We start from the raw sequence: 26,987 nt of genomic DNA on the forward strand, positions 1-26,987 counted from the left end.
TGCCAGGTATTGTGCTAGGTATACATTTACTCATTTCTGTCTCAAAACCCCCCTGTGAAGGTTTTAGTCTGTGAAACAGGCTCTGAGCCATCAAGTGGCTTGCTCAAGGTTACGCAGCCAGGAAGTGGCAGGCCCTGGAGGTAAGTGTCCTCCTCCTGAGCAAAGGAAACGGAAAAAAAAAAAAAAAAAACAGTCCTACCTCTGAACTTCGCAGGGCACACCTGCAGAAGAGGCCCTGAGAAGCCCTACCGCAAAATCTATGGAACTCACTAAGCCCAGCTTTCGCCAAACTTTAACACAAAACCCTTTTTCGGGTGAGCATGGGGACAATGGAACACACTGAGAGAAACACTAGCCTATATGCCAGGGTAGAATGAGAGCCAAATTCCCATTGATTGGGGCTTTCTTTTATGCAAAAAAATATTTCAGCATTTTGGTAGGGACGTTCTGGTTTAAAGAAGTGTTTTTAACCAGTTTTTGCACTAGTGTCTTCCCCCAAGAGAAAAATTGAATTTAAATTCTCCCTAACAAGAGAAATGAAATACTAAGAACTAAGACTTTGTGGGGTAGGACTGTGCTTTGGAGGGCCACACACCATTTTACTCTCAGACTTCTTTTGCTCCCTTGAGGTACTGTACCCTGTTGAGAATTCCTGGATTAAAGCTGTGCTTAGAGAAGATGACAGAAGAGTGACAGCAGGTAGGATTACTGATCCCGGTTTTGTGTCTTCCCTTACAAATGACCAGCATCTTTAAATAGGAAGAACAAACACTGATGGAAAGGAAAATAGGACAGGAGGTAATGAAGAAATGAGTGTGAGTTCATCTCTTCAAATCTGTCCACACCCACCAGACCCAATCACACAGTGTTCTCTGAACGACTGCCTGGGATCTAGCTGGATCCTGAAGGATCTGGAAACCGTATCCTGTACAGAAACACTGAAAAATGGGGCCCACCACAAGCCCACCAAACTACCAGAGATGTGGTAGGTGAGGTCACTAAGGGGAGGCATACTTCAAGAATGCAGTTTAGTTTTTTTCTTTAGCAACTAGCAAATCCCTCTAGAGCATTCATTTTAAACTATGAGTTACAACCCATTAGTGGATCACAAAATCAATTCCATGGGTCTCAATCAACTTTTATTTCTTTAGTTAGAACACAATAGAATGGAAAACATCAGAACGCACTGCTCCCAGCAAGGGTAAATACTGTTTTCTTAAACTTCTGTGTCAGTTGTGTGTGTGTGTGTGTGTGTGTGTGTGTGTGTGTGTGTGTGTGTAAGACAGAGGTAAATCTATTTCTTACCTTGATCACCCTAGAGAACTAGAGCTTAGGGCTAGGGACACAACCATGCAGAAAGAGCAGGAGACAGACACTCTGAGTAGAGATGACGAGTTTTAATGACACAGCCAACACTCACAATCACAGCTGGCTCTTCAGACACCTTGATCTTTGGGACAAGACTTTGTGCAGAGTCAAGTGATACACAGAAGCACATGAGCAACAGAGGCAACATTCTGGCTTCTAGTGAGGGGGCAAGATATCTACGTGTCATGATCAAAGTACCTTTTTATTCTTCGTAAATTAAAACCTTAATATGCTCTGGCCTCCTAAGGGGCTCTAATCCCTGGCCCCCATTTCTTTACAAGGGACATTCTCTTCACGTGGGGCTGCCTCACCAGACCAGCCTTCCAGCCCTCCGTAGTCTCTATCCATGACACGTACAGCTAGGCTTGCACAGGCAGGGAACACACGTGACAGGACTGCTTTGGTGGTGCTGGTTGGGGAGGTGTTTCTTCACTGGATTTTGGTGACTGCTTCATGAATGGAGGTGGCCACATAATCTAGATTTTTAGTAGTTAAGCCACACATGTTGATCCGACCACTTGGCAGCAGATAGATGTGCTTTTCGTTAACCAGATATTCAACCTGCTTGGCTGTTGAAAACCAAAAGAGATATAATGAGAGTAGTAGGAACCCTCTCAGCCATTGAGGGTCAAAGATTCCACAACAGTTTCAGGTTTCCTTCTTTCCCCCAACACAGAGAAGCAAAATAAAAGGAGCTATTTTGTCCAATTAAAACAGGGAAGTATGCTGAATTGATTCTGGAAACCACTTATTAGCTAACTTTCTAACCCCCAGGAAGTTTAATACAGCTCCTCCTGATAGGAATTTTCACCTGGGACTACCTCCCGACCAAAGCTTGCGTGTTACATTCACCAGAACAACCTATTAAAACAACCCTCAGACTTAAGAACATCCCATTGATACGAAACGCTGGTATGAAGTGCTTCTTCTTCCTTAACCTGTACCCCAGCACACAGCAGCAAACTCCCTTTAACATTTCCTTTTCACAGCACATTGTACAGACCCCGTGCTAGAGGGACTGGGCAAATGCTGTGTGCATGAACCAACAGGCTGAAAAACTGGTAAGACGCTTGTGATCTGGCACTTCTCAGGTCCCCTGTTCAAACACACAGGAGGGCTTTCCCGTATTTGTAGAAATGCTTGTGTAGGAAATAGGAAGGAACGGCCTATTCTTCCCTTATGCCACAATCTCTAGAGATTTCTGGTTTATTGCAAAGCCAAGAGACAATTTTATTTGATTTTTCCCTAAATAAATAGCACCCTTAATTAGCACCATTAATTTGAGGGAATGGGATAATTGTTATGGACTGAATATTCATGTCCCTCCAAAACTCATATGTTGAAACCCTAACCCCTAATGTGATAGAATTAGGAGCTGGGGCCTCTGTCAGATAATGAGGTTTGGATGATGCCATGAGGGTAGAGTCCCTGTGTTGGCAGGTATGCCCTTAGAAGAGACAAGCTGGTGCAAGCATGCATGCACACTCTCTCTCTTCCCTTCAGCCCCACACAGCAAGAAGGCAGCCATCTGCAAACTAGAAGAGAGCCCCCACCATAACTAACCATGCTGGTGTCCCGATCTCAAGCTGCCTGGCCTCCAGCACTGTGAGAAATAAATAAATAGCCTATGCTATTCTGTTATAGCAGCCCCAATGAAGATAGTGATAAAATCATAATAATCACAGGAGCAAACACTATGTGCCAGGCAGTATTCTAAGCACCTTATATTAACTCAGTCAATCTTGATAACCTTATCATTCCCATTGTATAGAGTTAAAAGACTTTCCCAAGGTCATATAGCTAGTCAGTGGTAGAGCTGGGATGTTAAGGCAAGCCATGTAACTCCCGAGTCTGAGCTCTTAGCCAGGACGCTGAGTTGCCTCTGTATGGAAATGGAAAATCTGGACCCTGTAGTCAGTGCTACTCTGGACCCCTGCAAACAAAGTGACCTTCAGAAGTAGCCTTGACCAGGGGCGCCTGGTCAGTTAACTGTCTGATTTCAGCTCGGGTCATGATCTCACGGTTTGTGGGTTCGAGCCCTGCGTTGGGCTCTGTGCTGACAGCTCAGAGCCTGGAGACTGGTTCAGATTCAGTGTCTCCCGTTCTCTGCCCCTTCCCCACTCGCACTCTGTCTCTCTCAAGAATAAACATTAAAAAAAAAAAGAAGTAGCCTTGACCAGCTTTAACTGTGTGAATTACAGTCACCCAAGGAGATAAAGACTAACCTCAACCACCCACAGAGCCACAGGCACACCACCACCTGTAAAGATGTAGTTATAGGGCTCCAACCTTGGGTTTTTTGTTTGTCTATTTATAAGATTTTATTTTTGAGTAATCTCTACATTCAATGTTGGGCTTAAACTCACAACCCCAAGATCAAGAGTTGCACTCTCTTGGGGCACCTGAGTGGCTCAGTCAGTTGGGCATCTGACTTCAGTTCAAGTCATGATCTCACGGTTCGTGAGTTCGAGCCCCACATCAGGCTCTCTGCTGATAGCTCAGAGCCTGGAGCCTGCTTCAGATTCTGTGTCTCGCTCTCTCTCTCTGCCCCTCCCCTGCTCACACTCTGTCTCTCTCTCTCCTTCAAAAATAAATAAACATTAAAAAAAAAAAAAACTTAGGGGCCCCTGGGTGGCTCAGTCGGTTAAGCGGCTGACTTCAGCCCAGGTCATGATCTCACGGTCCGTGAGTTCAAACCCCGCGTCGGGCTCTGTGCTGACAGCTCAGAGCCTGGAGCCTGTTTTGGATTCTGTGTCTCCCTCTCTCTGACCCTCCCCCATTCATGCTCTGTTCTGTCTCTCTCTGTCTCAAAAATAAATAAACGTTAAAAAAAAAAAATTAAAAAAAAAAAACAAAACTTAAAAGAGGTGTACACTCGACCAACTGAGCCAGCCAGGCACCCCAACCCTGTTTGTTTTTTTTTTTTAAATAAAGATGAAACCTCTCCACTTTTGTCAGGAAAGGAAGCATCATAACTGAGAAAGTAAAGTTATGAACTCTTTCCCTAGAAAAAAGCCAATACACACATACACAATGTTTAAAATATCATTTCAGGGGCTTCAGAGATCTCCTAGAGTACACCACAAATGGCAGGCTGCAATCCCCTGTTCTGATGGACAGAATATCATAAAGGAGGCACTGTGGCATGAGCCCTATAGAACCCAGGTGGTGGTATATGTGGTTCACTGTCACAATTCCTCCAACTGTTCTGTTTTAAAAGTTTTCCTTAATAAAATGTTGGGAGGGAAAAAAAATGTTTTTAAACACAGTAAGTAGTGCCAAGTGCTAAAAATATGACTTACGTGTTATGAGCACCCGTCTATTCTCACTGTTTTCTAATTCATAATAAAACAAATTTCCTACCCTGGAGAGTGGGGTAATATATACATCTTATGGGGAGACACACCCACCTTCTGAGCCTTTAGAATACTGCTACTAAATACCACTTCCATTATACCTAATATTTTTTAAAATTGCAAAGGATGATTTTACTAAGTGAACTAATGCCCCATTCCAGAATCAGGAGGACACCTATGGCTAACTAAGACATCCTTTTACTTTTTGCATAGTCTCATTCTCCCCCAAAGTATTTCCGGGGGTCTACCATATACAGTACCAACTTTCTTGTTTATATTTCCTTTGGCTTTTTCTGAGCCCATTTCACACAGGCACTCTGAAGGCCCTGGTTTACAGTGCTTCCTAGCACCTCTGATGTTCCACTCGCTACCCAAGTCAGGCATACAACTGTCCCCAGAGCCACTCAGACACAAGCTCCACACACAGTGGGCAGCCACATCTGTACCATATGACCCGTGGCTTGGCTGGCAGGGGTTCCGTAATCACACATTAAATGAATGAATCCTCTATCATCAGAAGGGACAGCCAATGGCTGATAGGCCCTACTGACCGCTGACCAAGATCACACACGGCTGCCCGCTAGACTTCCAATCGGCTCTCAACTCCAGCTACCAACCTAAGTTCTTATTTGTGAAATGGAGAGAGAACTTTGTAACCTCTTTTTTGAGGGCAATGCTTGGAGACTAGGAAAGCCTTGTTAAGAAATCAGGTCCCTGAATAATCATGTATGATATTTATACTTAGGATTAAAGAAAAACCAGAAGGTACCCAAGCATTTATGAGAGACCTTTCATAAAGCAAGTCTCCAAGCTATAAATCCTGTTACTTCCCAGTCCACAAAAATGAAACTAACTTAGTTATGGCTCTGCAGATGAGTGGGACACACTGAGAAAACCTAACTTGTTCTGGCCCACAGTTTTATGGCTGACCAAATAGGTAAAGGGGCCAAACCCAACACTGAGAGGAGGGAGCATTCCAGGTAGCTGGGGGGACACTTACGGTTCAAGCCGGTGAAGCTGAACATTCCAATTTGCTCAGTGATGTGGTTCCAGGTTCCCGGAGTCTTGAGGGCTTCTAAGCGTGCCCTGAGTTCAGACCTCATGGTCAGAATCCGGTCAGCCATTGTCTTCACATTACCTGTCCTGAGTGGAGAACAGTATAAATATCAGTCCAGACAAGACAGATGGCACACAGAAACACATAAGTTTAAAAAATATAATTTAATCTATAAACTGCAGATGAGATCACGACCTGGCTATGACAGTACGTGGAGGCCTAGATGGGTAGATAAACCCACAGATAAAGACCACAGAGAGACTTACCAGGCAGAAGGAAATAACTGAGCTTCTGATGGGAGTTTAGCACTAGTCGTGGGTATACTGGCTGTGATACCACTCATGTTTTAACCCAGAATTCACCTAGGGACTGACCCAGACAGGCTAATGTATTTTATCAGGCCTAATTAAGTAGACTGTAGATAGCTACCACATAAAAATTGTTTCAAAATAAGGCAAAATATATGCAAACTAGATACGAATGAAGAGTCCCCAAGTTGTCCCACTAACTTGCAGTTGGATATTCTAGACTATCAGGAATTCCTTCCTGTGTTTCCCAGCTTTTAGGGGGGAAGCCTGGGTGGTGGGAGAATGGAGAAAACGCCCCATTCACTGAGTGCTTCCTCCTATGTTCCTGGTTCTGTGTTATTCACGTGTGTTGTATTACGCTCATGTGAGCAGGTGCCAGCCTTATTCTACAGAAATATCTGCGACTCAAAGAGTTCAAAGTAATTTTGTCCTGCCTCTGCCAAAATAAAAGGAAGAGCCAGTTAAATGTGATGGGACAATTACTGTCCTATGTTCCCACAACTCACCCATCAGGCTTTGCGCCCCTTACCATTCTTTAAAGAGCTCAGGGTTAGAGAGGGTACAGGCCACGATTCGCGCTCCCTGAGCAGGGGGATTGGACCAAGTAATTCGCACTATCTTCTCCATCTGGGAAAGGACCCGCAGGATGCTGTCAGGTTCTTTTGCAACCACGGTCAGATTGCCCACTCGCTCATCTAAAGGGAGGGATGAGAGTCAGCTTGGGAGCTGTGATGGGGGTGGGGTGGGGCGGGACAGGGCTGTAACTCAGGAGAGCACTCACTGTAGAGCCCGAAGTTCTTGGAAAAGGACTGAGCACAGAAGAGCTCAAATCCTTCAGACACAAAATAGCGAACAGCCCAGGCGTCTTTCTCAAGGTCTCCAGATGCAAAGCCCTGATAGGCTGAGTCAAAGAAGGGGAACAGAAACCGGCGCTGTGAGGAAGGAAAGTGAGTCAGGCCAGGAGATCCTTCTGGAAACAACCTCAGACACCAGCCTTCCTTCCCCAGCTGGTGCCTGCACAAAATTTCTAACACTACCCATTTCTCCTATCTCTCCCCTTTCTGCATTCAACCGCCACTTACATCTGCTCCTCTGTTCAGCTAAATACCAGTATGCAGTTGGATATTCTAGACTATCAAGCTAACAATAAATCTAACAATTTCAGTAAACCTTATTCTTTTAAAGTACACTCTCCTAGAGTATCATGATGCTGCTTTGCCAAACAGGGCTTATTTGTGAGGCGTGGACGTAGTGTCCCATGTTGGTGGAGGATTCTTTCCTCAGAATTCCTGGTGTGATAAGCTTAGTCAGCTTGGTCTCCCCAGGGGTCCCTGACAACCCCAGCCCTCATCTACTGGGCACTGAAGACAAAGCAGACCGTGTAGTCCCTACTCTCACCCCTCCAACCTCCTCAAAGAACTCCCCACAACTGAATTTGCCCCTTCTACTACGCTTATTGTCTGAGAGGACACCACTTCTATGCCCCCAACTGTCCACGCCAGAGGCCAGGGTGCATCCTCCACTCCTACCCCAGCAGCTCATCCCTCACATCCAATCACATCCCGATTCCCATCACCCCCATCTCCTGGGGGCTTGAGAATCCTTTCAGGTCTGCCCCTGCCACTGACTTCATTCAGATCCCCAACAGCTCCCATCTGGATCATGACAACAGCCTCCTAACTGCTCTCTCAGCCTGACTAACCTTGCCTCCCTTGGATCCACTCCCTGCTATGTAGCCTGAAGACAACGCAAATCTGCTCACAACACAGCATGACATAAATGTTCTCCAGTGGCTCCCCACTGCCCTCCAAATAAAGTCCAATGGCTCAGCACAGGATCTTGCCCCCATTTACCTTTAACTCACTTGCAACCCCTTAGAACTCTTGCTGTACTGAGACTTATTCTCAGTTCCTTAAATGGGCCATGACTTCTACCTTGGGCTTTGACCACACTCCTCCCTCTGTAGGGAACATTCCTTCCCTGCCAGCCCCCACCTGTCCTCATCCTTCAAGTCTCAACATGGCTTCTTCTGCCACTACTGCCCTCCACACACACACACACACACACCCCAAAGTCTGGGCTACGTGCCTCTATATAACCCCATCAACACTGCTGTCCCACAGTATTTGGCTGTCTGCCCAAACAGGCTGTATGCTCTTTGAGAGCAGAGATGGTCTCTGCTGTGCTATTATATCCTCCAGATGCCTGCTGCGTAGCAGTTTCTCAATGAGTATTCTTTAAACACATTAATGAAGAATATATACCCTTTGAGATAGAAATTCCAATCTAGAAAGTCATCCCAAAGAAATAATAACAAGGAGTCTTATACACAACTGTTCAGAACAAGAAACCTGAGATCTAAATGTCCATGAATTGATTTAATCAATCCCTAATGGCACGTAGCCATGCATGGAAAATGGCGCTATAAAACATTCCATGGCACATAAAGGAATCCAGATGAAAGACAAAGTATGTTACAAAACAGCATAAAGAAAATGACCCCATCTTTGTGAAATAAATATATTTACATGTGTAACATATTAACAATGGCTTTCTTTGGGCAATAGGATTTACAGTTAATATTTATCTTCTTCTTTGGGCTTTTCTCCATTTTCCAAACTCTTCTGTGAACAGATATTGCTTTTGAATACATAAAATAATTATACATACTATGTTTCAAGAGATGCTCTGGAAAGGCAGTTACCTTCATAACGGCGGCGATCTGCTTCCACTGCTCCGGAGTTGGGTCAGTCCCAGTTGGGTTGTGTGCACAGGCATGGAGGACAAAGATGGAGAACTCGGGGGCATTCTGAGGGGAAGGAAGCTATGTCAGCTGCCACACTAGCAGGAATATGGTGGGGGTGCTGTCAGAGTCAGTGGCACACTGGGCAAGGGGCAGCATATTTCTTCCTTATGTGCTAACTCAGAAACCACCATCTGGTTTGGGTAGGATGTTTCAGACTCTCTCCCTTATCAACTGATCCAAAGACCTTTCCCTGCTCCTCCTGACACCATGGGGGTCTGTTTACTTTTCATCTAATCGCCCACCTCCAGATCATTCAGGAAACCCTGGAGATCGAGTCCTCTCTTCGCTGCATCCCAATAGTGATAGGACCGAATGTCTTTAAATCCAGCGGCAGAAAATACACCATTATGATTCTCTGTAAACAAAGAGGTAAAAAGTTAAATGGTTTACAAACACAGAAGGTTAACTGGAAAGCACACAAGTCAGCTTCCAGGGCCCTCACAGGTTCAACATTCCCTGGGCAACATCGAGGTAAGGAGTTAAGACTTAGAAGAATGAGGGGCGCCTGGGTGGCTCAGTCAGTTTAAGCCTCCCACTTTAGCTCAGGTCATCATCTCACGGTTCGTGGGTTCGAGCCCCCCGCCTCGGGCTCTGTGCTGACAGCTCAGAGCCTGGAGCCTGCTTTGGATTCTGTGTCTCCCTTTCTCTCTGCCCCTCACCTGCTTGTACTTTTTCTCTCTCTCTCAAAAATAAACAAACATTAAAAAAAAGACTTAGAAAAATGATTGTAACCAAGAACAAGTTCAACTGGTCAGTCATGCTAAATTTATATCCTACACCACAATGGGACTTCCTATGTCTACATTTTATACCTCCTCTGGGAAATTTCAACATATGCCAAAACACAAGTCTACCAAGAAACCTGAGAATGAGTATTGCTATTCTGAACTGGAGCATCAGGTTACTCATGTACTGCCATAATCCACTGCTCGAGCCATCCACAAATGTCAGTTGATCCAGGCTGGGTTACATCTTCTGCATAAGTGGTGACATTCATGAGGGTAATCCCCCCGGGCTCCTCTGTTTCTCCTCTCGCTACAGCTAAAGGACTCACCCCAGGTTGGTGAGGACACATAGACGGGCGTGTCCTTGTTGTTTGTTCCATTGTACCATCGTGCTAGGAACTCAGCTCCGATTCGAAGTGCACCTGTCCCCCCAAAGACTGGACACCTCCCACCTGAAAGAGAAGCAAGGTCACTGGTTGATAATAGTGAAGTCAGATGATTATTAGGAAACAACGAGCACTTGTTATTAGTACCAAGGAGCACTTACTTTGTGCCTGCTCTGTGCTAAGCCCTTTAAATGTATTATCTTATCAAAACCTCACAACTACATTTGCCCATGTTTACAAATGAGGAAACTGAGGCTACGGGAAGTGAAGCACTTTGCTCGGTTACCAGCCTCTCAAGACAACTTTCCTTAACTTCCTTGCATCTTAAAATGACCCCACATGGGCAATAATAGAGTCCTATGTTGTCCCATTTACAAAATACCTTCACACACATTCTTGTTCAATCCTTGCACAACTCTATGAAGTAAGCTATAGATCCCCAACTCATACATGAGGAAATCGATGCAGAGAAGGGGTCTCCCAAAGGGCTGTGCGGCTGTGAGAGGCAGAGCTGGAAATGATTCCAGGCCTTCTTGCTTCAGATCTAGTCACCTGCCCTGCTTCTGCTGTTCTGCCTACATGCCTTCCGTTCCGCCCTCTCACAATTCTTAGTAGGCTTTGGCATGACTCAGTAGAGAAATGTCATAAATTGCTCAATGTGTCTAAAGGATTAAGGAGAAAGAAAAAGATCACCTGAGAAAATCTATCTAAATAAAAGGAAGGGCACAGCAATCTAACAACACTGGCAACCTCTGGGGAGGGGCCTGGGACGGGGGGAATAGTGATCAAGGGGACTTTGTTTGGCCTAATTTGTAAGTGATTTCCTAAAAAAAGGAAAACATGTTCATGTATTATTTGCAAAATTTTAAAATAATTTTTAAAATATATTTAGATGTCTGGGATTTGCTGTACAATAACTTACCTTTGGCACGGCAGTGGGAGGGTATACAAAATTGACCAAATACAGACCATTGTTGAAGCTCGGTGATGGATACATGGGGTTTTTTCATCACACTGCATTATCTATTTATGTAAATATTTGGAATTTTCCACAATAGAAAGGTTAAAAAAATCTCCCTAGACAAAGCAGAAAAACTCCTAAAATCTTTTTTAAAACAATAACAAAACTTTGATGCTAAAAGATAACAAAGGAAAAAAAAAACAGAAAAAAGGGAGACCAAACTCATTCATGAACACTGATACTCACTTTCCAGATAAACATTAATGAACAGCATGAACCCAACAGTACACTAAAAAATACCCCCTTTCTCAAGTGACAGTCATCCCATGAATGCAAGATTGTTAAGAGATATAAAATGTGTCATGCCACTAAGGTACAGAAAACCCAAATGATCTTCATGACAGATAAGAAAATCATAGACATCCCTGATTTTGATGCTCAGTAAAACAGGAAATAATGGATACTTCTCGAAAGTAACAGGAAAAATTCATTCAGCCATGATGAATAAGTCAGCTTTTTGATGAACAATGAGTCATTAGCAGAAATCCTCTTTGAGCCAGGAACGAGGCAGTGATACCAATTATCACCACTTGTTATTATTCCCCAGTGTTCTATTTGTATTCAGAGGTCTGAGCATCTGTGAAAGAATATGGTCTGAAATGTGAAACAGAAGCCAAGTGGACGTTCAAGCAAACGAGGAAGTGAGCATGGTTGTGCGCTGTAGGAAAGCAAGGGCAGTGGACTGGGTGAAAACGGTCAGTGCCGGTCAGATGGGGCACACCAACTTCTCTGTTCTCCACAGTGATCCCCACTGAGCACCAGACCCCTCTCATTACTTTATAAAGGTTTTGCGGGCTGCCTGGGTGGCTAAGTCGGTTAGACAGTTAGTCAGTGATGTTAAGCCATATGTGCATTTATTTTTCATGGACTTGGCATGAGCTAAGTTGAATGTCAACTTTATTCATTACCTTACATTTCAAACACCTAGGCAATTCTGGAATGTTGACACTTTCTATACAGATGAGCAAGGCTTCCCTTGAACCTGGTTTTAAGTTATCATGGGTATGTGACGGGTGTACGTGGACATCAGTGAAAATGTTCTCAGGTGTAATTTTTTATTTCCTTTCTCTCCCACTCCAAGATGCAAATTCATTAACTAAAAGAAGTCAAAAAGCCAGTAGATTAGATTGAAAACATGTTCGGAAGAGATACATCCACTTCACTAACGTGACCTAATCCTTTTATGTAACACTTGACATCAAATTCTCAAGAAATTATCATTCCCTAAAAGCACACTGAATACTGGACGGCTTCAGTGAAACACAAACTGTATCAGCAATTAAAAGAAAGAAATTGGGGGCAAATCAATAATGTATCAATTTGGTCATTCTGTGAACTGAATTTTGGCAAACTGTTCTAAAGTCCAGGGAAACCCTACATTTGGGATGAAGGAAACAAGTGCGAAGTTCAAAACGAACAGGCAACCAACCCTGGCGGCTAAACTGGGGTGTCCAGAACTAGAAAAATCCAGTAACATGTGGTGTGAATGATGCCAGTAGGTAATCTGTGATCTTGATTTAGCTACATGGCCTGAAGAAATCCCTGCCAGACTCGACAACATTTGCCTGAGATCACAGTTTGCTGATGTAATGAGGAGCAGGAAAGCTGAGCAGAAGCTGTTTGCAACCAAAGCCATGATGCATGAACCTGGGCACTGCTAGCAGTTCACACAGGTCTCTGGCACAGGGTGCTAAGGCTGGGCAAACTGGATGAAGAAGACAACGGTGACAAGATAAGCCACAGTGAAAGCCTAAGCCTCCTAGAGGTGACAGTCAAAGCGAGAAACTGGGATAGCATCACATGGCCTACGAGCCCTCCTACCGATGGTGGCTTGGGAATTCCCAAAGCTGAAACATCACAGTGCTAGAGATGAAAACTGGACATATGGTACAAGGTCTGAAAATAGAAAGCAGTAAGAGGCAGTGACGAGTGTAGAAAATAGGTCTCCTCAAAATGGTTGATGGACCTGGTAACATTGAATCTTGAGAAGAAAAATCTAGGGGAAGACATGATTATTATTTGTTTTCTGGTTTACTCATTCACGGCTCATTTCCTTCAAGTTCTGGCTGAAATGCCATTTCTATTTCTATCATGACCACCCCAGTGAAAACCAATTCTACCCCTACTCCACCCTCAGCTCTCCTAATGTGCCTCTCCTACTTTCTTTTTACAACATTTATTTTCTTTTAACATACTCTATCATGTTCTTATTTATTATGTTTATAGTTCCTTCTCCCCACATAACAGTAAGCCAGGGCAGAATATTTTGGGTCTTTTGGTCACCGCTGTGCTCCAGTTTCTAGAACAGTGCCTACCCTTAATGGTGACCACTCATCTGTTGACTGAATGAATGAGGGAATTCAAACATCTGAGAATCACTGATGTGTCAGACTGGGAGCTAAATGCTGAAAATTTACAAGATAAATTAGCAAGCCATCATCCCTGCCCTGAGGGAAGTCATGGTCTTGTGGGAGACAGACTTATAAAATTATACATTATAGTAAGCATAATAAGTACAATTATTCCTGAGCTGTGAACAAAGTCCTGTGATAACTCAGCTCTGCCCGAGAAAGCTAAGGACTCAGCATGGAAGTGACCCTTGGCAAGGCCTTGCAGGACTTACAGGTCTGTGGAATGGCAGGGACCCCAAGGGGAATGGGCGGGGGGTGGGGTGTGGGGGGGCTGTGAGTCACTGGAGAACAGGATGAAATATGCCACATGCCAAGTTCAAAGTCTGGATTTGCCCTGTAGATAACGGAAGGGTGTGTGTGTGTGTGTGTGTGTGTGTGTGTGTGTGTGTGTGTGGCAGGGAGCAGGTGACATGATTATCAGCTTTTTTTGCTAAGGAAGATCATCCTAGCTGCACTGTGCAGAATGTAATAGGATGGGGAAGGGACTAGAGACAAGAGGCTATTATAAGAATCCAAATGAGAGAACAGTGGGCTGAACTTGGGGATGGTGAAGACGTCCAGGGAGAAAGGACAGACTCAGAGCTCAGAACCAGCCAGTACCTATGGTGATGCAGATGCCAAGAGAGCATCCCAAACCATCCTCCACACCACTCAAAAAAAAAAAAGCCTTCAAATATTTATGGACTGCCATCTAAATTTGTTCTCTGATCCAAAACACAACACAGGATGAACCAGACAAAGAGGGAGGGCCATGTTCCACACGTCTTACAGAATGAAATCAAAACGGGAGCACTGGGCAGAGAAACAAGCATCCACCCGACACAGTTATTAAGTGTACAAGAAATGTACAGTCTCAGAGGAAGAAGGTCCCCAACACAGAAACTCGGTTTCCCTTTGTCAAAAACAGAATTCCATCCATCTATCAACAGCGTCTCACAAGATAACCCCCAGCTGCCAAAGTCCTCCACTCTCAAACTTCATCAGGACTCTCCTCAACGTTCCAGTGTCAGTCACCAAAATCCCTCATGACTTGCCTGATCACTGACCTGAGTCCCAGGACGTTCACTCAGAGCCTCCCCGCCACCTGATACACAAAAGACTGTGCCTGTGTCCAGCCCTCAATTTTCACCCTGCCATTCTGCATATGGAGGCAACTGGGTAACTGCAGGTGGAGAATAAATCAGATGATTCCAAGAATTGGTCCATTCCGTGCACAAAGGCTGCACTACAACACCGGCCCAGGGGAGCAGTAGGGCAGCTGGTTTAAACTGCACAATACCCAACTGGACTATTGCAAAAACCTGAGCCCTTCCCCATGCAGCCAGGTTTATCTTCTTCAAACACTCTGATTGGGTAACTTCTCTGTTCAAACCTTCAGATGATTTCCCCTGCCCAGCGTGCGAAATCAGCCTGCCCGATCTATGTGACATGTTCCCAGCTCCAATCAGGTAGGTGTCTCTACAACCTAGACCCACTTACCTCCTATCTCTGTCCCTGCATTCCTTCTACTCCAAAAAAAAGGACCCTTCCTTTTTCCTTCCTCTCTACTTTGAGGTTCCCAACCCTGGTTGTACTTTGGAATCAGCTGGGGAGCTTTTAAAACTATGCCCAAGCAGGGAAGGGAGTTAGGGGTGGGTGGGGCAGGGAGTGAAAGGGCAGGGAAGGGTGGTACCCTCTAAGATTCTGACTTAACTGGTCTGGACTGGGGTCCGCCCACCTATATGTATGTAAAATTCCCTAGGTGATGCTAACGTGTAGCCAGTGTCCTGGCCTCATTCCCCAAAGTTCAGCTCACATCCCAATTCCATCCATACCACCATCCCTGTCCTCTGAGTCCCTACAACACCGAGAATCTCTACCAAACCACTTCCAGCCACATACAGCCTATTTCGCTATATCTGCTTCCAAATATGTTCTTCCATATATCTCCAGCTATACACAGAATACCTACTAGGAAGCACTTAAATGGGAGAAGATGAAGTCAAGGCTAGAAGAATTAAAGAACATTAGAACTGGCAGGAACTTCAGAAAGCATCTAGACTAGTGGCTCTTGAACTTTTGGGGACACAGACTCCTTTTGAAAGTCCAATAAAAGAAGGGCGCCTGGCTGGCTCGGCTGGTCCACCAGCTGGTCCACCATCATGCCACTCTTGATGTTGGGGGTTGTGAGTTCAAGCCCCACATTGGGCATAGCATAGATATTCCTTAAAAACCTTAAAAAAAAATCCAATAAAAGCTAAAACCTTCTCCTCAGAAATACACGTACACACAGAATTCTGCATAAAATTTCAGGGGGTCAGAGACCTCTTAAATGATCCCCTCTATGTAAGTGCTCCTAATGGGATCATGAACCACAAACTAGTCTTTCATAACATGTAGATGAGATGCCGGGGTCAGAGGGGTAAATGACTTGCCCATGGCCAAAGAGGCAGATCTGGGTCCAGACCCTGATCGCTTCATCATTTCATTAAATTCCCTGACTGCTTCAAACCCAGCAGCTAAAATCTGATCATCTATGGCATAAAACAAAACAATCAAAGAAGCCATGCTTGATATACAGCCACACCGTTTGCACTACCAGTCAGGAGACAGTTCAACAGACATAACACCTGACACTTTTAACCAAACTGAGTTTTCAACCTCCTCTCCCCTGCGTAGCATCTAAAGAAAATACGGTCTACCCCTAATGACACAGGTTTGAAATGCATGGGTCCACATATACCTGGATTTTTTAAAATAAATACAGTACCGTGTTGTAAATGCATTTTCTCTTCCTTATGATTTTTTTAAGTTTACTTATTTATTTTGAGAGAGAAAGATAGAGCACAAGTGCATGTGCAAGTCGGGGAGGGGCAGAGAGAGACAGAGAATCCCAAGCAGGCTCTGCACTGTCAGCACAGAGCCAGACTCCAGGCTCAAACTCACAAACTGTGAGATTGTGATCTTAGCCGAAGTCAGAGGCTTAACTGACTGAGCCACCCAGGTGCCCCCTTATGATTTTCTTAATAACATTTTCTTTTCTCTAGCTTACTTTGTTGTAAGAATACAGTATAGAATACACACAACATACATGAATTGACTTTATGTTATCCATAAGGCTTCTAGTAGACTGTTAATTTTTGGGGAGTCAAAAGTTATATAAGGATTGTCGACTCAGTGTGGCATGGAGTCAGCACTCTTAACCCCGACACTGTTCAAGGGTCAACTGTACACCCTCACCCAAAACTCACCCGCTTCTCCTGGAGAGCTGGGCTGTTATCCCCAAGGGCAAGGCGGGACGCACAGGTCCGGAACTCCGCCAGGCCCAGGATCGGCAGGTACTCGTGGTTTAGGCTATTGTCGTTAGCAATCTTCTGCTCCACCTTCCTCACGACTGGCAAAACCCAGGGCTGGCAGTCATCTGTGCGATAAGCTGGAAGACAGGGAAGAGTTAGTAACAGAGGAGGAGTCAGGTTTCATCCAAGAAAGAGCTAGCCCTGCCAACAGGGAGCACTCCACCATCTTTCAACCAAACAGAACTGTGAGGGAAATCAAAGGTCATTCGCTGACTGCCTGCCTGCTTTGGGCCAGCCACTGGACTATATGCTGGGCAGGCAGGACAGACATAGTTCCTACCCTTATGGAAGTTAGAGCCCTTAAACGCATGACCTCTAAAAGACAGAATGCTGAAACACAACTGGGGCGCCAGAGAGCCTGACTGAGAGAAAGAGTGCACGTGAAAGCACTCTGCACACTAAGCTACACCTTATAGATGCTGTGTCGATACGACTGGCGCGCTGAGGTCTGTATAGCCATGGGCCCCGAATCTCCCTCCTTCTGCATCTCCCCAAGAGATTTCCAGAAACTGCAAGGTGCCACTTCACACGAATGCTGCACCTTCTAACATAAAATGTGGAGAGGGGCATGGCAGAAGGCCCACCTCCTCCTCTTGTCCTGTAAGAACAGAAACGGGACAAGTGGCAAGCAAATGCCCCGGGGCTGAAGATTCCAGCAAATGGTTACACAATCACTCAACAACCTATTTGATATTTGCACACGTTTTTGTCCTCTCTCCGCCAGCACTGGCCATTTTCACTGCCCCTCCTACTTCATGTTTCACACGTTTATTGATCTAAATGTATCTATTTCATAATATTTACAGTCTTGCCTACAGCAAATTTCTAAGCACCTCTACACTAAAAGTATTTTTAGTCCAGTTATCCTATCGCTGACTTTTTCCCCACTACTAACGTATGATTATCTTAGGATTATAGCTTTAGAGGGCAGCTGCTGTGGCTTGCACCCAAGCCAACAATCTGCGCAGATTCCTGACAGGGGTCATTTGACTTTGCTGGAATGTTTATGTCTCCAACAGACCCACACTTTGGAAGTGATTTTGGAACTGAAAATTTTATTTTATTTTTTTAAATGTTTATTTTATTTATTTTGAGGGGGGAGGGGCAGAGAGAAAGAGACAGAGAGAAAGAGAGAGAGAGAGAGAGAGAGAGAGAGAGAGAGAATCTCAAGCAGGCTCCACGCTCAGCACAGACCCCTACATGGTGCTCGATCGCACAACCATGAGATCGTGACCTGAGCCAAAATCAAGAGTTGGACACTAAACCAGCTGGTTTAGCCTGGAGCCACCCAGGCACCCTTAAACTGAAATATTCAGAGTAATTCTGATTGTTTTATCTTGCTCATTTCTGTCCAACATTAATCCCTGACTTTTTTTTTAAATCACTTTTTAGAAAGGTTATTGATATTATTTACTGAACAATACATGTTGACTGTAGAAATTTTCTAAAAACCCAGAAAGCAAATGATAAACATTATGATTAATATATAATCCTGGCACTCAGAGATAGAGTATGGACATTTTGGTGTACAACCCTCTTAAGCTTTATTTTACATTAGTATATTCTTTTATAAAACATGCATCACACTGTATATAAAATTTTCAACATGCTTTTTTCCACTTAACAAATATGAGTATTTTCACTGTCCTTAACTATTCTTATAATAGGTAATATATTCACATGTCTCCAACCCATCCTTATCCTCCATCTACCTAGTTCCAACTCCTCACCCCCCAATAAATAACAGCTGCATTCCTTTGTATCCTTCCAGAATTTCCCTATACAACTGCAAGCAAGTACAGCTTATGTTCCCCCTTGTTATAGAAAAGGTAACATACAACATACTATACACTGTTTTGTTCCTTGCTTTTTCTACTTAAAGATCTTTTCTTTTTCTGTTTGTACACAAAATGTCTTTGTTCTTTTTTACAGCTGCATAACTGATGAATGTCCCATAATTTGTTTTGCCAGCATCTTGCTGATGGACATTTGAGTTGTTTCCAATCTTTGGCTATTACAAAACAGTACTTCAATGAACAACCTCATACATATGTCATCATACATGTACGCAAATATATCTGTAGGATGCAGGTTGAAAATGGAAGAAGTGGATAAGAAGTATGTGTATCTGTAGTTTTGACAGATATACTCAAACTAGCCTCCACAGGGATTTTTATCAGTTAACACAGCCTCCACCAGAGTAAATTTTTGCCAGTGTAAGGATGCAAATGGTACCTCAGAGTAGCTTTAATTTGCATTTCTCTTATTATAAATGCAATTGGGCATTTTTCATATTTATGATCCCTTTACAACACAATTTGTAACACAATGGCTAGACAACATTCCTTTCCATGATTGATTTATTTAATATTTGTGTTGCTTTGGATTATTTGATATTATAAGTACTGTGATAAATGTTCTTGTATCTTCACACATATTCATGAGTGTTCCCTTAGAAAAATGTTTCTAGATGTAAAATTACAGGTCAAAAGCTATACAACAAATCAGTCAAGACTTTATAAGATCATTTTGATTTGGGGTTGGTCTTCTATCAACTAACTCTACCCTCTAGGAATGTGTCATTTGCAGATCTGATAAGCACATCAAACTGGCAATAAGAACGTAGACAGAGCTCAGACTGACACAGCCACTAACCAACCAATAGTCTCTGGATAGGAGGCTGTAACACTGTCACAATGCTCACATACTATCCTCTGACCCACTAAATTCCCTCCAAAAAGTTAAAAAGCCTATTTTTTTATCAGGTGGGATTTGGTCTGGGGTTTTTTTAATTCCTTTTTTTAAATGTTTGTTTATTTATTTTGAGAGGGAGAGAGAGAAAGAGTTCAAGTGAGCACGAGCGGGGTAGGGGCAGAGAGACAGAGAGGGAGAGAGAATCCCAAGCAAGCTCCATGCTGTCAGCACAAAGCCCAGCAATGGGCTCAATCTTACAAATGGTGAGATCATGACCTGAGCCGAAATCAAGAGTCTGATGCTTAACTGACTGAGGCACCCAGGTGGTCTGGTTTTTTAATTTTTTTTTAATGTTTATTTATTTTTGGAAGAGAGAGAGAGACAGAGCATGAATGGGGGAGTGGCAGAGAGAGAGGGAGACACAGAATCCGAAGCAGGCTCCAGGCTCTGAGCTGTCAGCACAGAGCCCAATGTGGGGCTCGAACTCATGAACAGTGAGATTATGGTCTGAACCAAAGTCAGACGCTTAACCACTGAGCCACCCAGGTGCCCCTGGTTTTTTAAAGAGATGTCAAAATAACCACTTTTAAGTTAAGAGTTGTCCCTGAAGGGAATCACGCTATCTATAATCACAATGCTATCACTGTCCATCTTATTCTTGGAATTCTTCTTTTGGAATTAGAGAAATCTCATTATTTTGAATATCCTCAACTGGTGCCAAATCTTTGTCCTTTGAAAGCAAATCTGATTGCTGGAAATGATACTTGTAGCAACAGCAAACACATCTTTGACTACGCACACAGAGGGGATGCTATTTAGATGTACAAGAGTGTGGGTATTCATAGAAAAACTAGTTCTATTATGCTTCACGTCTGTGTTGGGATGCTATATATCTATTACATAATTAGGCCATATATATTACATTTATGATAATAATGTTATTTATAAACCACATATTATAAATAAAATAGGGGGGCGTTGCCTGGCTGGCTCAGTCAGTGGAGCATGTGATTCTTGATCTCAGAGTTGTGAGTTCAAGCCCCATGTTGAGTGTAGAGATTACTTAAAAATAAAATCCTTTAAAAAATAACAGTTAAATAAATAAATAAATAAAATAGGAAGATGAAAAGTTGCGGTACTGCTGTTCTTACCCATACTGCATATTCTGTACTACTCTAAAAAATCCTGTACATGACTGGAGGCACGGAGGCATCTATATTGGGACAAAAGAGAAACTAGCCAACTGATACCTCCCCTCCCTTCTTCACCACCCAGTTTCTCCCAGGTTCAGTTCCAGATTTATTTCCAATGCCTTGCCTAACTGTCCTAATGAAGCAGAACAGCAGACTGCTCTTGTGATTAGAGCAATGAAGTCAAACATGATTAACAACTATGATTCCTGTTTTCCAGGGGATTTTTATTCCTATTTGTTGGAGCCAGGAGTTTCTCACTCATTCTTTCATTCACTCATTCATTACTCATTACTGAATCTACCAAGAACAAGGCACTGGCTACAGGCAGCTACACAGAAATAGGTAGGATACTGTTTGCCCTCGAGGAAACAGAACATGGAGCCCTTAATTCTCCTGTAAGGAGTCAGGAAAGATTTCACAGAGAATGAAGTCTGAAAGTTGAATACAAGTTTAAAAGGTAGACAAGGAAAGGGCATTCCAGTGTAGAGGCAGAGAAGTTTTCCCTTCTACCCTTTTAGGTTCTTTGGCTGGTCTAATAATTAAATTGACATAAGACAGGTTAACAGGAGAAAAAAGTTTAATAACCTGTACCTCCTGTATACATGGGAGTTACTCAGTTTTCCCTGTATATCAACTGAGTAACTCCCCAAAATGGCCAAAGCCATCACATTAAATATCACCTTCAGCTAGAGACAAAAAGGGTGGGGAGTCAGTTATGGGAGATGATCAGTAAAAGCACAGTGAACAAGAGTAAGATTGTTACGTAGACTTAAGCCCAGCCCTCTCCACTGGTAAGTTTCTAGATATTTAGAGTCATCTGAGAGGCACTCTTACAAATGGATATTTCCCCTATAAATGTCTCTTACTAAAGGGCAACTTCTACATGGTTTTCAGAGCTTCTCCTCTATCTGCAGTTTCTTAAAAATAACCAGCTTAAGCCATACTTCAGTGTGGCAAATTTTGCTCCCCTTCACCAGACTGCGGGAACACCTGTGCAGGGTCCAAGAGGCCTGGAGACCTGAGGTTTCTGAGGACATGCATTTTCATGGCTCGAACATTAAGATCCAAGGAGGAATAGCAAGGAGGGGCTAAAAAAGTCTTTGGAGTCTCTTCTGAGTCTCTCCTAAGGAACGTCGTTTCAATGGGGAAACCACTGGAAGCATTTAAACAGGGTGATGTTGACAGCTGTACATCAAGGATCTTTTGAGTGACACTGTAGAAAATAAACTGGAAAGGAGAACACAGGCAGTTAAATCAGGAGGCTACTGCAATAATCCAGAAAGGGAAAAATGACATCTTGAATTAAGGTAGTGATGGCAAGGATAAAGAAAAGAGGAGACAGTCATAAGATTTATGAGATAGATAGATAATACAGAACCCAGTGACCAAATAAACTGACATGGGTTCAAGGGAAGGATGGCAAATGACTCAAAAGTCTCTCTAGTCCAGATAAAGACTGGTGGTGATGGGGGGCAGGGAGGGTCAACCAAGATATAAAACATAAGCAGAAAAAAAAAAGAAAAGATCGAAGGGAAGGTAAAAATGACCAGTTGTGTTCCAAACATGCTGAATTTGGTGTGTCTGGCAAACTGTATTAAGTATGGGTCTGGCATTCAGGGAAGAGGTTCTGGATAGAAAGAAAGACTTCACAATTAATAGACATCGACGGTACCTGAGCCACAGTAATAACAAGGACTTACTGAATGCTTAGTACACACAAGGCACTGTCCTAAATGCTTCACCTTTTTTTTTTTTTAACCCCTGTTTAATTCCTATAAACAACTCACAAAATAGATATTATGATCTGGAAACTGAGACCAGAAAAGTTGAATAATTTGTCCAAGATCAAAGAATTGTAAGAGCTAGGCTGTCATACTATATTACGCTCATGGATCCATGTACTTTTTTTAAGGACAAAAGATGTCTAGGGAAAGCCCGAAGCAAGCAGGCCCCAGAGCACTGTGTGAGGGGCCTCTGCCAGCAGGCTTCCCAGCCCCAGGCACCCCTCTTTTAGAGGAGGCACCCAAGTTTCAGGGCAGTGCAGCAGTGCTGCTTTCCAGAAGAAAGGAAGAACATGGAGAATGCAATGATCAGACCGCCCCCCTCCTCTCCTCTGAACATCCCCACTTCCCTCACCCACCGCTACCCAAGAGCCCGGGCACATATGCACACCTCTTAAAGCCCTTCTCCATCTAGGCTCCTGGGAAGAGGGCCAGCGAGTACTCAGAAACACCTAATACAGCACATCTATCCAACTGTTTTATGTGAAGATGCTAGAAATCCACATTAAAAACAGCAACAGACCTTAAAATAAGAGCAGTTTATCTGGAACAAAAGAAATCTAAGTTTATGTGATAAACAGACTGAATTAAGCCTATGAAGAAATGTCTTGCTTCAGCTACATCGGGATGGACCTGTGTCTCTTGTGCCCTTAAATCCACTTGTCTGAAACTTTGACAAGCACTAAAATGATCAACTCAGAGCATATCATACTTACATGTGATGCTCTGCTTTAACTAAAAGGAAATTATGGAAACAGCAAGAAGAATCTCTCTGGAGAAACTATCAGCAAGTAGGAACTAGGTAGTAAAATTATAGTTGTAGTTTATTTTAAACACATCCAACATCACTAGAACTTGAGCTGGTTAATTCCCACTGAGCTTTATCTTAACATGGCGGCGGGGGGGGGGGGGGGAGCAGCTTCCCCAAAGTCAGTGATTAATTACATTTCCTTCACAAAAGATATACTTGGTGATGTGTATAACTACAGACAGGACATACAAAAGATGAAGGAGACCCTCACCTGAGCCCCTGCCATCCACACAAAAAAACAAAACAACAACAACAAAAACTGGTCAAGGTGATCATAAAAAGAAAAATAATATTTATACCACACTTTTCACTTATATATCACATTTCATACATAATTATTCATTTCATCCTCAGTCAACTGATGAGGCCAGTAACATCATTATCTTACATATAATATGTTAGTGAATCTTAGAGTACAATTTTAGAGAGAGGTCATTCCATCCCTGCTCCTCATTTAACAGACTGAGTCCTAGGATGTTTAACTAGCCCTCCCAAGGTCACGTCACTAAACTGCAAGGCTGACCTGTATGCAAAGCACCTGCCACTACAGTGCACTGGCAGCCTCTGGACCATCTGAAGGACCCAAAATAGAGGACAGTTCCCTTACCAATGGCCATATGACTTGGGGCAAACTGCTTCATCCATCTCAGCTTCAACTTCCTTATGTCTGAAACAACCCTCAGAGTCGTTGTAAGCATTAAATGCAGGGGCGCCTGGGTGGCTCAGTAGGTTAAGCTTCCGACTCTTGATCAAGAGTTTGAGCCCCACATCAGGCTCTGCTCTGACAGTGCAGAGCCTGCTTGGGATTCTCTCTCTCTCCCTGTGTCTCTGCCCCTCCCCAACTTGAGCCCGCTCTCTCGCTCTCTCTCAAAAATAAATAAATAAACTTTTAAAAAAGATTAAATGCATAAATCATTTGTTCATGGTAAGGAGGTAAAGTTCCTGGGTTCCTGGAAACCACGAAAAAGGCACTGTCACGGGTGAAGTGACCACCTGAACTACAAACCATACTTCTGAGCCAATCATTTCTGGCCTGGGCTGGCAGGGAACTTTTTCTCTGCATGAGCAGTTTATTTCTTAAGGGATGTCAGAAATGATTTCATTTTGCAGTTCTTAAGCTGAAAAATTTATTCAACATCTTCTATGCAACCTAAGAGCTGCCAAAACAATAATAGTAACAAAAGTAACAGAAATGCCAAAACGACTAATACTTACATAACTCCTACTTATTTGCCAGCCACTATTCTAAGTACTTTAAATGTATTTAACTCTCACAAAAATTCTGTAAGATAGTTTAAAGGTAACTGAGTCAAAAAATTTTAAAAGATGTATTTAAATCAACATCAACGTATATATCTGGCCCTAAATAAGTACTTGGAGGCTTTAAATTGGATTTAAATTAAGAGCTTGAATACTGGCCGATTCCAATTCAATTCAAGGCATTCTTTCAATATTTCTTCCACTCAGCTGCCTGTTGAAAACATCGCTTTCTCTCCATGAGTTAAACTACATACTATTTACTTTTTAAAAAATGCTTTATTACGGGAAATTTCAAACATATACAGAAGTTGCAAGAATAATATGATGGATGTTCCATTTACCCATTACCTAGCTTCAACAAATCATACTTTTTAATGGCTTTTTTCTCACTCCTCTCCCATGCTCCTTGGTAAAGACTTTTTTTTAACAGGTCCTATGTACACTCACTGTGGGAAGCCTGATTCTGAACCTCCTTCTCGCCACCCTTGATTTTCTCTTTCCAAAATTTCTAGTCCTCTAAGTGTGTTCCTTAGCACAGAACATCATACTCATTTTCTTCAACGTGGCTGGCCTCTGTATGTGGTCGAGTGTCTGTGGGGCTTCAAACGTTCAAATGACAGTGACAGAAACAACAAATTCACCAAAGGTTGGAGTTATTCTAAGGCACTCTGGTCTAAACCCTTTTCTTGCAGAAGGGAAAACTGAGGCCCATGTTCTGAGCTGTCAAAGGTCCAAGAAATACAAACAAGAAATGAGGACAAGAATGTGGGAAAAGCGAGCTCCTACCTCCACACTCTTTCCACTCCTTCCCACCATCTCTACCCATTCCTACCACATCTGTGAAGGCCAGAATATTCTTCCCAGATCCTCCCAGGCAGCATTAACCTGTCTCAGAAGTATTCTAAATTTCTATTATATCACATCTTGACTTTAACATCCTTGAGGCCAAAACCAACCCTCAGTCTCCTCTCCTCGCCCCCACAAGGCTTGGTAAAGTACTGATTGTTACCTGGTAGTCACTCAAATATTTATTGACCCAGACCAGAGCTCCCTAAGGCTTAGAGTTCTCCCTCATCCATTCCCCAGCAGCCAGAACTTCGAGCCTATCAGGCTTCCTAGCTTCCTCCCTCTCCTTCCAATCTCTGGACGTCCCATTTACTAACAGGAGAAAGGATGCGGTATAAAGAACATAGAATGAGGAATCGTAAAAACTGGGTTTGTGTCCTGGCTGCTAGACCTGTACTGTGGACCTTGGGCACATCTCCTTTTCCCAGAGACTCCATATGCTCATCTGTAAAACGGGCAGGTTGAAAAAGCTTCGCAGATCTTGCCTTCTCTCCGGGGCTCCCCTCTGAGGCCATGCTGGGCCTCAGCCTGTCCCACTCCCCGCGGCGCGGATTAGGTCCGCTCCACTCCCCAGGATGCTCCTACTCCCTAAGCACAGCATCTTTACCTCCCACTCCCAGGTTGACCTTGCGGGGGTCCGGATCCTCCCGGAAATCGGCAGTGAGCTTAAAGACAAGGACGGGCTGCGCCTGAGGAACCTCGGCGAACACAGAAGGAGGCGCCATTGCAGAAGAACTGGAGACAACAGAGAGTTTCCAGTCTACGTCCAGAGCCACCGGTCCGGTCTAGCCCGGGCGACTGGAGACTTTCACCTTCACCCAGCCGGCAGGGGCGGGCCCGCGGCCTCCAATGGCCTAGCTGCGTCCAGAACTTGGCAACGCGGTGAACCAATCGCGAGCTTCTTACGCAGCAGGGACGGGAGGGAGGGTATGCTATTAGCCAATCCAAGAAAAGAATCTTATCTGAGGCCAGCGATGATGCAACCAATGAACTGCACGCCAGCTAAGATGGGGGCGGGGGCTAGGATTGATTGGCAGAGCGGACTCCTATGGTTGAGGACGACATTCCTTGGGTCTCAGGTGCTGAGGGGAGGAGCCGAGCCCCTCGGGTGCGCTGGAAGTGGCCTCCATGACCTTCGAGGGCCAAGAGAGGAGCTAGGAGGCCGGCGAGAGTCCCGGAGGACCGGCCTTCCCCATGAAGCAGGCGTTCTCGCTGCCAGGCCCGACAGCGTTCACGTACCTGACCGCGGCTGGCAGCCAAATCCCCGGCGTCTGCGCTCGGGAACGAGAGTCCTTGGCCAGGACGTGCAGCTCCGGAGCCCTCGCGGGCGACCTTGACCTTCCAGGTCGGCTGTTCCCCCTGAGGGAAATGTGGGTGGGCCTCCTGCCTGAGTGTCAAGCAAGGGACAGCCTGCTAAAAGTGGAGGAGTGACCAGGAATTCCCTTCGCAGCTCTTTTTTGAGGTTTTTGCTCCCCTTTCCTTACAGAGGAGGCCTGGTCTTCAAGGTCCTTCAGGATCTGGGCACAGCGTCCCTCTCCAGCTTTCCTCCCACGCACGCACTCAACCAGATCCCGCTGTCAGCAGCTGGCTGATACCCCAACTGCCTCTTCTTTTAGTCGGGCTGTACCT

At 44.1% G+C, this 26,987-nt stretch overlaps 1 protein-coding gene across 1 annotated transcript; it reads right to left on the reverse strand.

The window, feature by feature from the left end:
- Positions 1–1,378: 1,378 nt before the first annotated feature.
- GOT1 (glutamic-oxaloacetic transaminase 1) lies at positions 1,379–26,202 on the reverse strand. Its single transcript, XM_007080160.3, is given in 10 exon segments — positions 1,379–1,937; positions 5,725–5,867; positions 6,619–6,784; positions 6,871–7,021; positions 8,794–8,898; positions 9,138–9,250; positions 9,950–10,054; positions 10,057–10,072; positions 16,669–16,850; positions 25,966–26,202. Coding segments are annotated over 10 exon segments (1,239 nt in total). The 5' UTR covers positions 26,084–26,202; the 3' UTR covers positions 1,379–1,797.
- Between the last annotated feature and the right edge of the window lie 785 nt (positions 26,203–26,987).

Source organism: Panthera tigris, chromosome D2 (assembly GCF_018350195.1).
Source record: "Panthera tigris isolate Pti1 chromosome D2, P.tigris_Pti1_mat1.1, whole genome shotgun sequence".
Classification (NCBI taxonomy): Eukaryota; Metazoa; Chordata; class Mammalia; order Carnivora; family Felidae; genus Panthera; species Panthera tigris.